Here is a 14,731-nt window from a genome sequence, read left to right on the forward strand (position 1 = left end):
CTGGTGATTCCCAGTGGGGCCTGATTCTTGGATTTAGGTGCCTAAAGTGGCAGTTAGCCACCTAAGTCCTTTTGTGAATTCAGCCCCAACTGACTGAGCCACCAAAAGGCCATCTACCATCTTGAGATAGCTCTAACCACTGGACAATACGTTGTTCTGATGTCTGTCTTAGTCTGTCCTGTTGAATGTGTTCCACTTTGTATATGTAATTAAATATACACTGGGCCTGAGACAGAGTGAGAAATGAGTCCATAGTCTAGTGGTTAAGGCATTCAGCTGAGAGGTGGTAAACCTGGGAGATGTCTGTGCTACCTTGCATGTAAAAGCAATATCTCCCTGGGATATTCATGACAGAACTCTGCACAGATATCTACATCACTGCCTAATATCTGGTCCAATGTGGAAAGTAGTTTCAGGAGGTCTTCCAGAATTCTCTGCCTTCTAAAGCTGTCTGTCTTCAAAACATTTATAAATATGGTGTTTCATTCATGATTTGGAAGAGGCTGGAAAGCCATTTGTCTTGGATGGTTTAGACATAACAAACCCTGCATCTTGGCATTGGTGGGAGGAGAAGTTACACTAGATGACCCTTGTGATCCCTTCTAACCCTGTGATTCTATGTAAAATGGCATGCACTGTGCTCCGGGGGGGACACATCCTCTTCATTGGATCCTCAATCTGGCTATACGCCCCTGATTCTATTACAATAGGGTTTTTCCCTACTATGGAAGAGGGGGCTAGGATCCACCCTAAGAGATATGCAAATAATCTCCATTCCCCTGAGTAGTGATGCTTCTGAGTCTCTTTGTCCCTTTCCTACCCATCAGAAACCTTGCACACGTGACAAGGACTGGTGACAAGTAGTTTAAGTCTCATAGCTAGTGGATGATTGCAAACAGCCTGAGCTGACATACAGTTGTGAGCATGTAATCATTTCTTAATATGTATTACTACAGAATGCAAAAAAATACAGATTGCCTTGTCCACATTTCAAGTACATTCTCTTTTATGAATGTTTGAGTATCACCCACATGCTAGTATACAGATTTTAACACTCCAATATCAGCAGTAAAGCAGGTTGGGCAGAGCATGCACCCCTCCTGTACTTACAAGATGCCAAAGAAGAAAGAGATAAGTGTGTGTAAGTAAAATTAAGCCAAACAGGGGCTAACACATTTATTTGTCATACATGACCTACCTTTTAGGTCTAATTATGGATTTAGAATCTGCTTTTGCCAACTAAGCTCTAGCTATTTTAACAAGTGTTGTGCTTGCTGTGGTAACATTAAAATGCCTTTTTTCCTCTGAATTTTCATAGCTATAATTTGTCTTGCAGAATGCAAACTATTCATATGAAGCTGCTAAGCCCTAATAATGATTATCATTACCTTTTAGAAAACGTAGCATTCATTTAATATAATAGCTATAATTCATCTTCCAAGTGTTTATATATGAGTTTAGCCATATTGCAAACAAGCACAAACATATGCAAACATAGCATAACTTCAGTAATTTGCAGCTGGATTTCATTCTTTCACTTTTGAACTATTATTTATCAATTTAGAGGAAAATAGCTAATGTGCCACTAATCAATAACCATTACAATAATGTACGTATCTTTCTGTTCCGAGGATCCTATACTGATTCTCCTTGTTTTTATCTATGTATTTTTGCCAAGTTATGTAGTCTGAAATACATTTCATTTGGTTATTATTATTGCATGAGCAGTTCCGACCTACAATATTAACACTGATATGTTTGTGACAATTATTTTTCTGCAGGGTCCAAAAGAATCAGTGATAGTGAAGTCTCTGACTATGACTGTGATGATGGAATTGGTGTAGTTTCAGGTATGAATTTCTAAATGCATTCTTCCAGTTTCAGTAAAAAGCTTTTTTATTTATCATGTACTAATTTAATGTTGCTTTTCTCCTGGTAAAAAATAAATCGGCACTCAATAAACATTTTTCTAACAAACACCCAGGATGCTGTGAGCTAGCTTTTCTTAACGCATTAACTACAAAGATGACTTGTAAAGGGGAAAAGCAATGACCCCTTTTCCTTTTTGGCTTCTTTATAATGTATTTTGTCCAAAAAAAATGAAAAAAGAGTTTTATTTTGTTGTGCTTTCTTTTTAACTCAGTATTCAGGTGTTATGTTATCTGGAAGACTCTATGGTGAAATCATAGCGAAATAGTGAGAACACTGGAGTCAAGGACACAGAAAGCTGAGCATTTGAGAGGGGAAGGGAATTTTAGCCATATGTTTTTAAAAGTCTTTTTGTTTTGTTAACAGATATTTAATTTCAGTGATTCATGAGTATTTAAGACAAAAAATATTGTTGGCAAAGATCCAACACCCTGCTTCTTCTAATAAGATGCAAAGAGCTCGCAATAAACAACTCTGAATTCTACAAGACATCCATCAGTAAAACCAGAAGAGACTACATTTTGTATTTCTAGATATTTCTAAGTTAATAAATAGAAAAAAACAACAATTGTTTTTATCAAGAAAAAATAACAGTAATAAAACCCCTACACTATCCTTTTGGGTCTTTAAACATTCCACAGAGAAAAGAAAAGGGACATCCTGTGACAGGAAAAAGTCCTTATGCCAGTCATGTTTAACTCTTTCTTTTACAAAAGGCACCATTCTGGACTCGGGTGTGCTTCGTAATTGTCTGGATTGTTAGCTCAGTCCCCAACATTTCTAGTTTTTTCACACCTAGTTCTCCCTTTTTGTTGCAGCCCACCTTTGGCCCCATATCTATCACTACCTTATGGTCATAGGCCTTGTCTACAGTGGAGAAAGAAATTATGTTAGAAACCATTATTAACGAACACATCTAACTAACAGAATGTAAAACACAACTTAGTACCTAGTGTACTAACTGTTCACTAATTATGAGTAACTTGAGGGTCCTCGCTACCATAACCAGAGAATACATTTTAAAACTTGCCTTTGTCAACACTAGTTGCTGCACATCATATTAGTTAACACATTTCTAACATGATGCATCTTCCTGGTCTAGACCAGCCCTAACTTTTTAACTCAGAATTCAGGTCTTATGTTATCTGGAAGACTCTATGGTGAAATCATAGTGAAATAGTGAGAACACTGGAATCTGGAGGGAATTCTGCTGCATAGTAGACACAACCAGCTGGCAGTTTGCATTTGAAGAAGCATGTTTGATGGTTTGATGGATTGCAGCTGAGATATGGTTCCATATGTCTGGCTGCTTTTGCAGCTTTTGTCTCCTGGCCCCAATTCTGTCTCCTCAGAGAAGATTTCATTCTGGTTTCTTTGCCTCCATGGGCAGGCATCAAACAGACAGCCCAACCTCCATAGCAAGCACCAGGCCTGAGTCAAGGTTCCTGGGACAAGGTTCACAAAACTGTGTACAGGGAGGTGATCTGAAAATGCTTGGTGTCATCCCAGTTTAACTACATCATAATTTATTTAAATTCAGCTTTCCAGGATGCAGCCAGTCATTGTCCCCTACCGTCCCCATAAGCTTCTGTATGCTTGAGAATTCAGGAAGGATAGTTGTAGGGTACTCCTCCTCACCCTGCAAGGTGTTCTTTAGGAGTTCCTTCATCCTTCTCCTTGCTTGGCACTTTTTCAGTGGCCAAAGAGGGCATAGGATTCCCCTGCTCCAAGCATGTTTCCCGGACCACAAGGGAACTATGGAGCAATCCTGGGAGAAACATGACTTGAAGCTAGCTTTTCTTGATTCCTCCTTGGGCCTGGTGACTTTTTCTTCTCTTCTGCTTACCAATAATCTTATGGGCAGAAGAATTTTATGAAAAAGCAAAATTCCAGGCTAACAGTGCCCTATAGCCAGCTCCTTATAGGAGAGAAGCTATTTAGGGAAGAGCAAACCCTGTAGACTGTCCAGGATGAGAAAAATTCTGTTCTAGAATGACCAAAATATCATACTCCTCCTTCTAGTATAAAGAACACTCAGGTTGCTGTTAGTTAGTCTCACTAAAGACCAAGGTTCCAAATATCTCACCATGAAATAGTTCTCAGTGTAAGCAGTCAGAATGAGCTCTACCCTCACATCTGGTGGTGAGTTGTGGAAAAGGACTTCAGGGGCTGATCTTGTTTGCATGATAGGACTGCTTGCCCAAATGCTCACTTTGGCTGCTGTGGGATCACCAGTCTTTTTGTTATTGGGGCAGGAGTAATAAGGTGTTGTTGTCCTGGTTATGTGATCAAGGACAGTAGAACTATACTTGGCATTTTATGATGGAGGGACTTGCCCTCAACTAAGTAGCACCTACTAGGCAAGGGACATGGGTTCCAAAGCCCAGTGAACTGAGAGAGGCTGGAGGCAGGTATGTGTACCTGGTAGTGTGGGCCCCTAAACACCACTTTGACCTCTCCTCTCTCCACTGTGTAATAACAGAGTTAATTTTGAATCCATTTGGAGTCTTATTACATGCTGCAACGCTGAAATCACTGATACCTAGGTCTAAGCATTAGACTTACTTTGGGCTAGTGGTTCTGAGTACACCAGCACTGGGGCTCCCCTGCTAACTGAGAGCTGAAATCACTAAAGAGCTGAAGTTACTAAGAACTGAAATCACTGAGAGCTGTGTTAAGAGTGTGTTGGGGGCAGGGGCGGGAGGTAAACTCTGCAAAAGAACTTCTGAACTCTGGGGGCTGCACTGACCAAGGACAGAAACTGTGAGTAGGGTGACTGTTGGGGTGCTGGACTTAAGACCCTGAGGGGAAAAGGACACTGCCAAACTAACTTGGGGGTGGGTCTTTTGCTCATGGTTTGTGTTATGAATCCTGTTTGTGGTGTTTCCCCAACATAATGCCGCATTGTTTCCCTCCTTTATTAAAAGGCTTTTGCTACACTCAGACTCTGTGCTTGCGAGAGGGGAAGTATTGCCTCTTAGAGGTGCCCAGGGGAGCGATATGTAATTGTCCCAGGTCTCTGGGTGGGGGCTCGATCCGGTTTTGCATTGTGTTATTGAAATGTAACTCCTAGATACTGAACCCAGCCCTTGTTGCTGCCAACTCTGATGTGCAGAAGGGTTACATCAGGAACAAATCAAAATTGCAAGAGTTTGCAAACCAAGCCATGGAAAGCTTTGGATCCCAGGGCTCTGAAACTTCCTCCTTTCCTTTCAAGAGAAGTTTTCCACTTCCTTTCTTCAGACAGCACTTGGTACAGATCTCAGAACACCATTAGGTTCATTTGGTGAGTTCTTTAGATTAGTTTGTGGATTTAGTGAATGTCTCAGTCTCTGTCTGGCCCCCTCATCTATCTAGCTAGAAAACAGTGAGGAGAGGATCTTTCTGGCATGTTCAAGCCATAACAGAGATTTTTCTACTGCCTTGGTTGCATTGTAATTGGGGCTGCTTGTGTGGGTGGTAAAGGTATAATGTTCCTGTGGCCTTGAAAAATCTATTTAATTGCCTCTCTTTTTCAGTACTGCAGTCACTCTATGTACGTATTCCTTGTTGTCTTGTCTCATCATCCACATACATCTCTCATTTAAGGTTCTTATACTCAGTTTGCAAACTCATCACAGTGTCATCTGGATTTAAATATTTGCCTTCATTTCATCAAGTGTTACTCTCCATTTTTTTCTTTTTTTCCTCCTTATCCCAATGTTTTCATTTTGTGTTCTTGGTTTTTATTTAATAGCAGATTTTATTTAGCATGACAGCTCACTTTGCTCTTTGTTCCTTCTGTCATATAAATACTATATTACCTCAAATAAGTTTGTTAACATCTGTCAAGTATTTGTCTTGACCCTTTCCATGGCAATTCTTGCTTATTTAAAATATTGCACATGCAACCTAAGCCCCCCCAGAAACCTTTAGGCTTTGACTCATCATGTTTCTGTACATATGCTTAAGAAATAGTTACACTTGTCTGTCCTCCACATGGATGATTTTCTTGGCCTACTGTACAATCCAATTTCCATTTGGCAAGACGTTCTTCCACCTTTTAAGGACAAGAGCCTCCTGTGGGTTGCTCTATGTTTCATTTTTATTCAGATATCATATGTGAACATGAGAAAATGCATGAGGCACCTTGTTGAGTCCATTATGCATCTACTTATTTTCTACCAAATGACAGTTGGTCTTTCATCTACTGTTGTTACTCCTTATATCATTTTAGATGCACTTATTTAGCCATACCCACCTCTTAATATTTGTGTACCCTGTTACTGGTCTTATAAAATCATGGGACCTTGTGAGTTACTTCTATCAGTCTGGCTAAACTGCTTTTGTCTAGAAATCAGATATTGGCATGGGAAGCTCTTAAAGCAATTTTGAGTGCACATACGTAAACAAAATTATATCCATTCATATCTGCTTGAAAATGAAATGGCAGGAACCTTGCAAACGATAATTCCTTGAAGTGTCTTTTTAACTCCTTTTTCAATATGTTCACAAATACTGATTTTGCCGCTCCCCATGGTAGTTTGAGCCACATATTTAATTACACACTCTGTAAAGAAATGACTCTTAAACTCCGTTTCTCTGATCCTTTCTTAGTTTCCTGCCCTCTCTAGCTTTGAGCATTACGAAGTTCAAAGATATCTGGTAAGAGCTGCTTACAAAGGTGTCTCTTTTGATGGTTTGCACCTGTAGTCATATTTAGACAAATATGTATTCTTCAGTTTATTAAGGAAAGTGTTGCTTTATCCTGTACCTCAACAAGGCAAGCATACCTTTCATAACAATAAAAAAAATATTTATATATCAGACTAGGAAAAATTACTGCACTTCAGAAATCTTTTTCAAATTACTTTTTCTGCCTATTTATCTATTCTGGGCTACCTATCCCAGAGAGGGCTACAGCAATTAAAATAACAAATGTTGTTATAGTGCTTTTTGATAAATTTTCCCCTTCATATGCAATACATACAATATAGAGTTCATGCTTGGGAAACTAGAAATACTGGGCCAGATTCTCTGCTGCATCCAGTCTCTGCTGGGTGCAGTGTGGGAGTAGTTACCGAGAAGCCACTTGCAACTCCCTGATGTTCAGATTAGCTGTACATTGGCCCTGGTGTAGTTCAGAGCAGTCCTAAACTACACCAATTGATATTGGCCCTCAAGGAGCTGACTGGCATCAGACAATAGCTAGCGCATAGGAGCATCTTGCCAGGCCCCTCCTGTCTCTAGAAAAATTCCTATGCAAGGCAGAGATGGCAGAGAGGGTGGTAAAGGAGCCTTCTCTGCCTACTGTACATCAGCTGAAGTCTCTTCAATGGTAGGAAATTCTTGAGCTGCGGAGATTTGTCTAGTTTCTGGCTCTTTTGTGACATCAGAGTGTAGCAAAGAAGCCAGATTGCAAAAGGGAATCTGGACCATTTATGTGTGTTTCTCTCTCCACATCTGTGCAATGTTTTTATTGGATAATATCAATATAATGTCTTTTACATTGTGTTCTTCCTAAAAGAATCCAAGAGTGCTTTATAATAAAATACTGTTTAAATTATCCTAATATGAAAACTGATTGAATGAAAAGCTAATACATTTTTCTTTAGCCCTATTTTAAATGCCAAATCTGACTGGCATTGCAATTAGAAATATTAAGTAAGTTCAAAAAATTGTGGCACATGGTTGCTAAAAAGCATCCCCCCATGGTATTTTACAGTAGGTTATATTTTGGATTAGAGAAGTAACCTGCTTATGGAGGTCAGAATCAAGAAACAGGGACAAAAGACATATAATGGCTCTCAGATATTAAGTAGCTTATAAATGTTTTAAACTCTATAATCAATACTACAGAATTTTATGGGGTGCAAGTGAAAGACAAGGTACATTTTGAACGTCTGTGTTCTGGACACTTTATATTCAGGAATTCCTGCAAGTAAAGGATTGTGTTAGTCCAGTCTTGAGAAGACAGCAGCATTTATCAGTGACTGCCCTAAGTATTTCTCATGGTGTAAAAGATAATGAGATGCTTGAGGAGCAAAATGAGAATACAAATGAGGTATTAGTCAGCAGGTATTCAGAACCATCTAGATTAGAAAAAGTAAGAATAAGTAAAGCTCCTCTCTAGCTCACAAAACTACTCTGTTTCCAAAAGAAAACGAAAACCACTTTTTTCTCTTTTCCTCACTTTTTGAAACACCTATGTTGTCCTTTTGTTCAAAAATTAGCTTTCTTTCTTTTTGACATTGCAGCTGTTGGGATTTTGTGGTTCCTGGTTATAACCAAATGAATCAGATGCCGGGCAGAATCAAGGGTCTTCAGTACTTCATTCAATTCAATTCAACAAGACTTTATTCAATGTGCACAAAGGGAGAGCCCCAGTACAAAAATCAGCCAGACTCCCTCCAACAAGGAGCCCCTCCCGTTGCTATTTTATAGCACATGACAGTTACATAACAAGTTACATAACACAAACATCTAGCCAATCATACTGAACCTTTCCATATATGAATTTGTTCATCATATGCTTATACTTCTCCACTCCACATGTTGAGCTCAACCCCCTTCCCTTGGCCTTTTCTACAATGTTCCTAGGGTGATGAGCCACAGCATGCTTCTTTATGCATATGTACCTTCTAAATCACATTTTGTTTAAAATGAACCCAAGCATACCCTTCACATCCTTCTCTAATTGAAGCTAAAGGCTAATTTTCTAGTAGTGTCTGATTTTCAGAAGTTATCTTAGACATTTTAAATTGCTCACAATGAGGTCTGAATTTTCATATGCGGGTTCTATAGGGAAATTACTTTGCAGATATAAAACACTAGAGTACTTTGGTCACTTCTTGAAACCAAGTGGAGTTTGAAAGTTATTTTAAAGAAAAATATAAATGTACAGAATGGGTGCACTCAGAAAACCCAGTAATTACCAATACAGACATTTGCCTAATTCCTAAAGTCCATGTCCATAATCCAATACTGTTCTATGTGAATTCTTGGCTGGTCTCGATGGAGGTAACTCACCTCTGTGTAAAGGGCCAGTCCAAGGCCTATATCCCGCTTAACCACCCAAAATACTTCTGAAGTGAAACGTAAATGGTGTAGAGGTCATATGCTGGCCTTTTATATTGGGGTGAGTTTCCTTTTATATTCTTCATTTGAAACAAGGGTGACTTTTAAATGTCTTTCATTCATAACTCCTAAAATGCAGTTATTAACAAAGTATATGTTGGTGTAATGATTAATATGTATTTAATTATTACTCAACAGTTATTGGATACACAGTTAATATTTATTGCTTAGAAATACTTGTTTAGTTCTTATCAGTTACTGAATAAATCTTATCAGAATATTTTAACATCACATAATTCATGGGTATATAATTATGCTAAGCTTTTGATTCAAAATGTGCTTTATGTTTTCCATAAGAGGACCACCTTTTTTTATGTGTTTGCTTCTGTGAAGCAAAAGGCTTAGATAGTCCAGAAAGGGAAATTACTTAAGTATCAATACAATAAAGTCTTTATAACTTACAAGTCCCATAAAAATTGTTTTAGAAATCAGTCTATGGCCAGAGTAACTTATCAATGATAATCAATACCTTTTCTTGTCTCTAAGTCAGAAATAACTAGTTTTCCAAATTCATGCATCTATTATTGAGAGAGGCAGAAACCATTTAACTAACTTTCTTTGTGATGTTTCAGCAAGCTTAAATTGTCATCCACAAACTGTTAGCTAATCTTCTTGGCTAATGAAGCTGCAATGCTTCTTCAAGAGAGTTCTTGCTTCTTTCTTGAATAGTTTGTCCTTGATGGGTTCTCCCTGGAGACTGGTTACCTCAACAAGCAGTTCCCCAGAAAAAAAACATTTCAGGTTGTCTTGGCTGCAGATTCTGCAGCCAGAGTTCTTTCTATCCCTGGTCCTCTCATGATTGTCATTTTCATGCCAAACCACTAACATTTTGGGGCCTTCTTTTTTAATGCTTTTTTGTTGTTTTTCATTGATTTTACCTGCTTTAGACGGTATTATCTTGAAAGCATTAGCTCAATAATCTTATTTATATTATTTCTTATTCATGTATGTTGATAAGGCTTGAACACCAATGATACTTCCCTTCTTAATGTTAAAACAATCCAAAGGTGCTTTACAGTCCTATCATCATCCATAGATGTCACTGCTGTAGCTGTTTAGCATTCTTTATTGTAAAACTTACATAATTTCAATTTTTATAAACATTCACACTTTTTTTCTCAATGTTTAGGGTATGTGTTCTAAAATCTCTGCCAGCTGTATTCATCTCTTTATTCAAGAAAAAAGAACAGGAGTACTTGTGGTACCTTAGAGACTAACAAATTTATTTGAGCATAAGCTTTTGTGGGCTACCGCCAACTTCTTCGGATGCACAGAATGGAACATATAGTGAGGAGATGCTCTCTGTATGTGTATATATATCTCCTCACTATATGTTCCATTCTATGCATCCGAAGAAGTTGGCGGTAGCCCACGAAAGCTTATGCTTAAATAAATTTGTTAGTCTCTAAGGTGCCACAAGTACTCCTGTTCTTTTTGCAGATACAGACTAACACGGCTGCTATGTTGAAACCTGTCTTTATTCAAGAGAGGTTTAATTCTTCTTCAAGTGCTTGCTCATATCAATTCCAATTAGGTGTGTGCGTGCCGCGTGCACATTCATGGGAAGATTTTTCCCCTAGCAACATTTGGTGGGTCGGCTGGGTCTCCCCTGGAGTGGGGTCGTTATGGCGCCGGATATATACCCCTACCGACCCAACGGCCCTTCAGTTCCTTCTTACTGCCCGTGACAGTCGTTGGAACTGTGGAGCACGGCTTTGCTGATCTCCACGTCCCTAGCTACTCGTAGTCCTTTGGTGTTTATTGTGTGAATAGTTCAAGTTCTTGTAGTTATAGTTAGTATTACTTGTTGTATTTATAGTTAGTATATATAGTTTAAGGGAGGATTGGGGATTAGCCCCTTTCCTCTACCCTGGTACGGGCCCATGCCCAAGGCACTGGGATTCAAACCGTGTTCGGTGTGCCAAAAGCCAATGCCAATAGGGGATCCCCACGACTCCTGCCTCAAGTGCCTAGGAGAATGCCACCTTATCGATAAGTGCTGCATGTGCAAGTTGTTTAAACCAAGGATGAAGAAGGAGCGCGTCTTTCGATTGAAACAGCTCCTCATGGAGTTGGCACTTAGTCCTGCAGCGTCGATACTGAGTGCCCAACAGACTGCTTCTATAAGGAGCACCCCTTCAGCCCCAAACCGCTCCGGTACTGAGAAGGAGCCTCGGCACCGAGCCCTAGCGGCACCAACATCTGCTCGACACCGCTCCCTGTCCCCAAGACCCAGAAATCAACATAGCGCTCCAGCTGCTTCAGCTCCACAGAAGAAGCGCTCTTCGAAGACAGTTCGTCCAGCACCATCCTCTGCTGCGGCACCGTCAACTGTGGCACCGCCGATTGCGGCTCCACCGAGCATGGCACTGTCGATTCCGGTCCCACAAGGGCCGTTGAGTCTCGTGCCTGACAGCTCTCTGGCTCATGCTGTGGTTGAGCTTGCCCTCCCTTCTACACCGGAGACCTTCTCCACGGCAAGGGAACTCATCGCCATGACGGAGTCGACATGGCCTCAACCCCCGGCACCGCCGATGCGGGTCATACAATCCATCAGAAAAACGGCCCTGGTAAGGCTACCTTCCGTTGGTCCAACAGAGAGACATCTTTCAAGATCACGGTCTCACAGACACTCTCGTTGACGCCATTCCCGCTTGCGGTGCCGCTCGCAGTCCCGGCACCGCTCTCCATCGCGGTACCAGTTGCACTCACGGCACCGTTCAACATCTCGTTCACCGACCAGATACTCCCAGTACCAATCTGACTCCCGGCACTGCTCTCGGCACCATGTATCCCGCAGTCGCTCCAGACGAAGGGACTCGAGATCCTGGTCGACCTCCCAGCACCGCTACGGTACAAGGTCCCAGTCTCGCTCGTGGTACCATTATAGCTTCCGGTACCGCTCCCCGGTACCGCCCCGGGATCAAGCATTCAGAACAGTGGCACCCTCCCAAGGTCTATCGGCACCGCCGTGGCCATCGAGACGCACATCAGTGTCATTGCAGGCTGGTAGCACATCCTATCCTCAGGAGTGTGACTCTGACGTCCACAGCCATATATTCCCAGAGAACCAGAGCCACGAGCAAGGGCCTCATCACTGGTCCTTCTGGACACCGTGGGCATACCACCAGGCCCAAGGTGCTCCATCAGTGGCTCCATGGTCGGCCTCATCAGAACACCAGGTACCAAAGGCAACAGTAAGCCACCCCCTCCACAGGCATAGATGAGGCTCCGATACCATCTGCAGACACCCAGGTTCCACCTGATACAGATGACGCTCCTCAAGTGCAGGAGCCCCCACAGGACCCCCTGGTCCCGGGCCTCTCCTCCTCCTCCTCGCCTGACGAGGCGGTGGCAGGAACATCCTCCTCAGGCCCTCCACCAATTGATCTCAGGGCCCATCAAGACCTTTTGAGACGAGTGGTTCAGAATATGAACTTACAGGTGGAGGACGTCCCTGAAATAGAGGACCCTGTCATGGACATCCTATCGGCTGATGCACCTACTAGAGTGGCTCTTCCATTTATCCGCACCGTACAGGCTAATGCGGATACCATTTGGCAATCCCCAGCCTCAATTCCACCTACAGCAAGGGGAGTAGAGAGAAAATATATGGTCCCCTCAAAGGGGTATGAATATCTCTACATTCACCCACCTCCTTGCTCTTTAGTGGTGCAATCGGTGAATGAGAGGGAGCGTCATGGCCAGCAAGCCCCGGCCCCTAAGTCAAAGGAGGCTAGATACGTGGACCTTCTAGTCCACAAAATATACTCGGCCGGGGGCCTCCAACTTAGGGTGGCAAACCAACAAGCCCTCCTAAGTAGACATAACTTTAACACATGGGTGTCCTTGGGGAAGTTTACAGAGCTTCTTCCCCAGGAATCCCGTCAAGAATTTACGGCCCTACTTGAGGAGGGTAAAAAGGTAGCAAGAACTCCCTCCAAGCCTCTCTGGATGCAGCGGACTCTGCAGCCAGAACTCTGGCATCAGGAGTGACGATGAGGCGTTATCTCCTGGCTCCAGGTATCAGGCCTTCCCCCTGAATTACAACAAACTATTCAGGATTTGCGCTTGGAAGGCCAGGGCCTGTTCTCAGATAAAACTGATCCCAGATTGCAAAGTCTGAAGGACAATTGCATTATAATGTGCTCGCCGGGTATGCACATGCCAGTGACCCAACGCAGGACCTTCCGGCCCCAGCCACACCTCCCTAACGCCCCACCTAGGCTGCGTCAGGGCTTTAGCAGAAGGCGCGGTAGAGGGAATCATCGGAGACAGTCTGGCCCGCAAGGAGGTCAAAATCAGGCGCCCTCTAAACCACCAGCAGGGCCCAAGCAGAACTTTTGATGGGACGCCCGAGGGCGGCCCACCAGTTGCTCTACTAGATCCTTCTCCTCCCTTTTTCAACCGCCTCTCACAATTCCTCCCTGCCTGGTCCCAGCTAACTTCAGATCATTGGGTCCTGCGCACGGTGGAAGTGGGATACTACCTCCAGTTTGTTTCAACCCCGCCTTTCCACCCTCCCTCCCCATCCCTCTTCAGGGACCCCTCTCACGAGCAATTCCTCTTACAAGAGGTCCAGTCGCTCCTAGCCATGGGAGCCATAGAGGAGGTACCAAAAGACATGAGAGGCAAGGGGTTTTATTCCCACTACTTCCTAATCCCCAAGGCAAAGGGAGGTCTACAACTAATCCTAGACTTGTGAGAACTCAACAAATTCATGATAAAGCTGAAGTTCCACATGGTAACCCTGGGGACCATTACCCTGTCCCTGGATCTGGGAGACTGGTATGCCACCCTCGATATGAAGGACACATATTTCCACATCGCAATTTACCCACCACACAGATGGTACCTCCGTTTTATGGTCAACCATTAACACTTTCAATTCACTGTACTTCTGTTTGGCCTTTCTACAGCTCCACGTGTGTTCACAAAATGCATGGCTGTAGTCGCCGCCTCCCTCCGGCGTCGTCGGGTACATGTCTACCCATATCTCGAAGATTGGCTCATTCGAGGGACTTCCCAGTTACAAGTGTCACAGCACCTGCGCATCGTCAAAGACCTCTTCGGGAGCCTAGGCCTGACAATCAACACAGAGAAGTCTACTCTGACATCCAGGCAGAGAATAGTCTTCATAGGAGCGGTTCTGGACTCCAGTGTGGCCAGAACCTGCCTCCTGCAGTCATGTTTTCAAGCAATGGCTTCAATTATTCGAGGTCTTCAAACCTTCCTGACAATGTCAGTGCCCACCTGCCTCAGCCTAGTAGGTCACATGGCCTTCTGCACCTTCGTGACCAAGCACGCGAGGCTACGCCTCTGTCCCTTTCAAAGCTGGCTTGCTTCAATATACCAACCACGCAGAGACACCCTGGACTCAGTGCTCACTATTCCCTGGAAGGTTCTGGGCTCCCTAACCTGGTGGCTAAACCCCACTCTAGTCTGTGCAGGGATGCCATTCCACCCACTGCAACCCTCGATGGCCCTAACCACGGATGTGTCATCTCTGGGTTGGGGTGCCCACCTCGAGAGCCTTCGCACTCAAGGTCTCTGGTCGCCTCAAGAGCTGGCCTTGCACATCAATGTGCGGGAGCTGAGAGCGGTCCATCTAGCATGCCAGGTGTTTCAAGACCATCTCCAAGGCTGTTGTGTATCAGTGTTCACGGACAACACAATGGCCATGTTT

The 14,731-nt window shown here is 43.0% G+C and overlaps 1 protein-coding gene across 40 annotated transcripts in view; it reads left to right on the top strand.

The window, feature by feature from the left end:
• Positions 1 to 14,731, top strand: part of RIMS2 (regulating synaptic membrane exocytosis 2) — an 884,385-nt gene that overhangs the window by 552,803 nt on the left and 316,851 nt on the right. For all 40 annotated transcript variants that reach the window (XR_003999196.1, XR_003999198.1, XR_003999197.1 and 37 more), the window contains one exon: positions 1,782 to 1,850. Coding sequence is in view for 37 of the 40 variants with exons in the window: in XM_030553644.1 (XP_030409504.1) it covers positions 1,782 to 1,850 (69 nt within the window). In the remaining 3 variants the exon portion in view is untranslated. The remainder of the gene's footprint in view (positions 1 to 1,781; positions 1,851 to 14,731) is intronic.

The sequence above is a fragment of the Gopherus evgoodei genome, chromosome 2 (genome assembly GCF_007399415.2).
Source record: "Gopherus evgoodei ecotype Sinaloan lineage chromosome 2, rGopEvg1_v1.p, whole genome shotgun sequence".
Lineage (NCBI taxonomy): Eukaryota > Metazoa > Chordata > Testudines > Testudinidae > Gopherus > Gopherus evgoodei.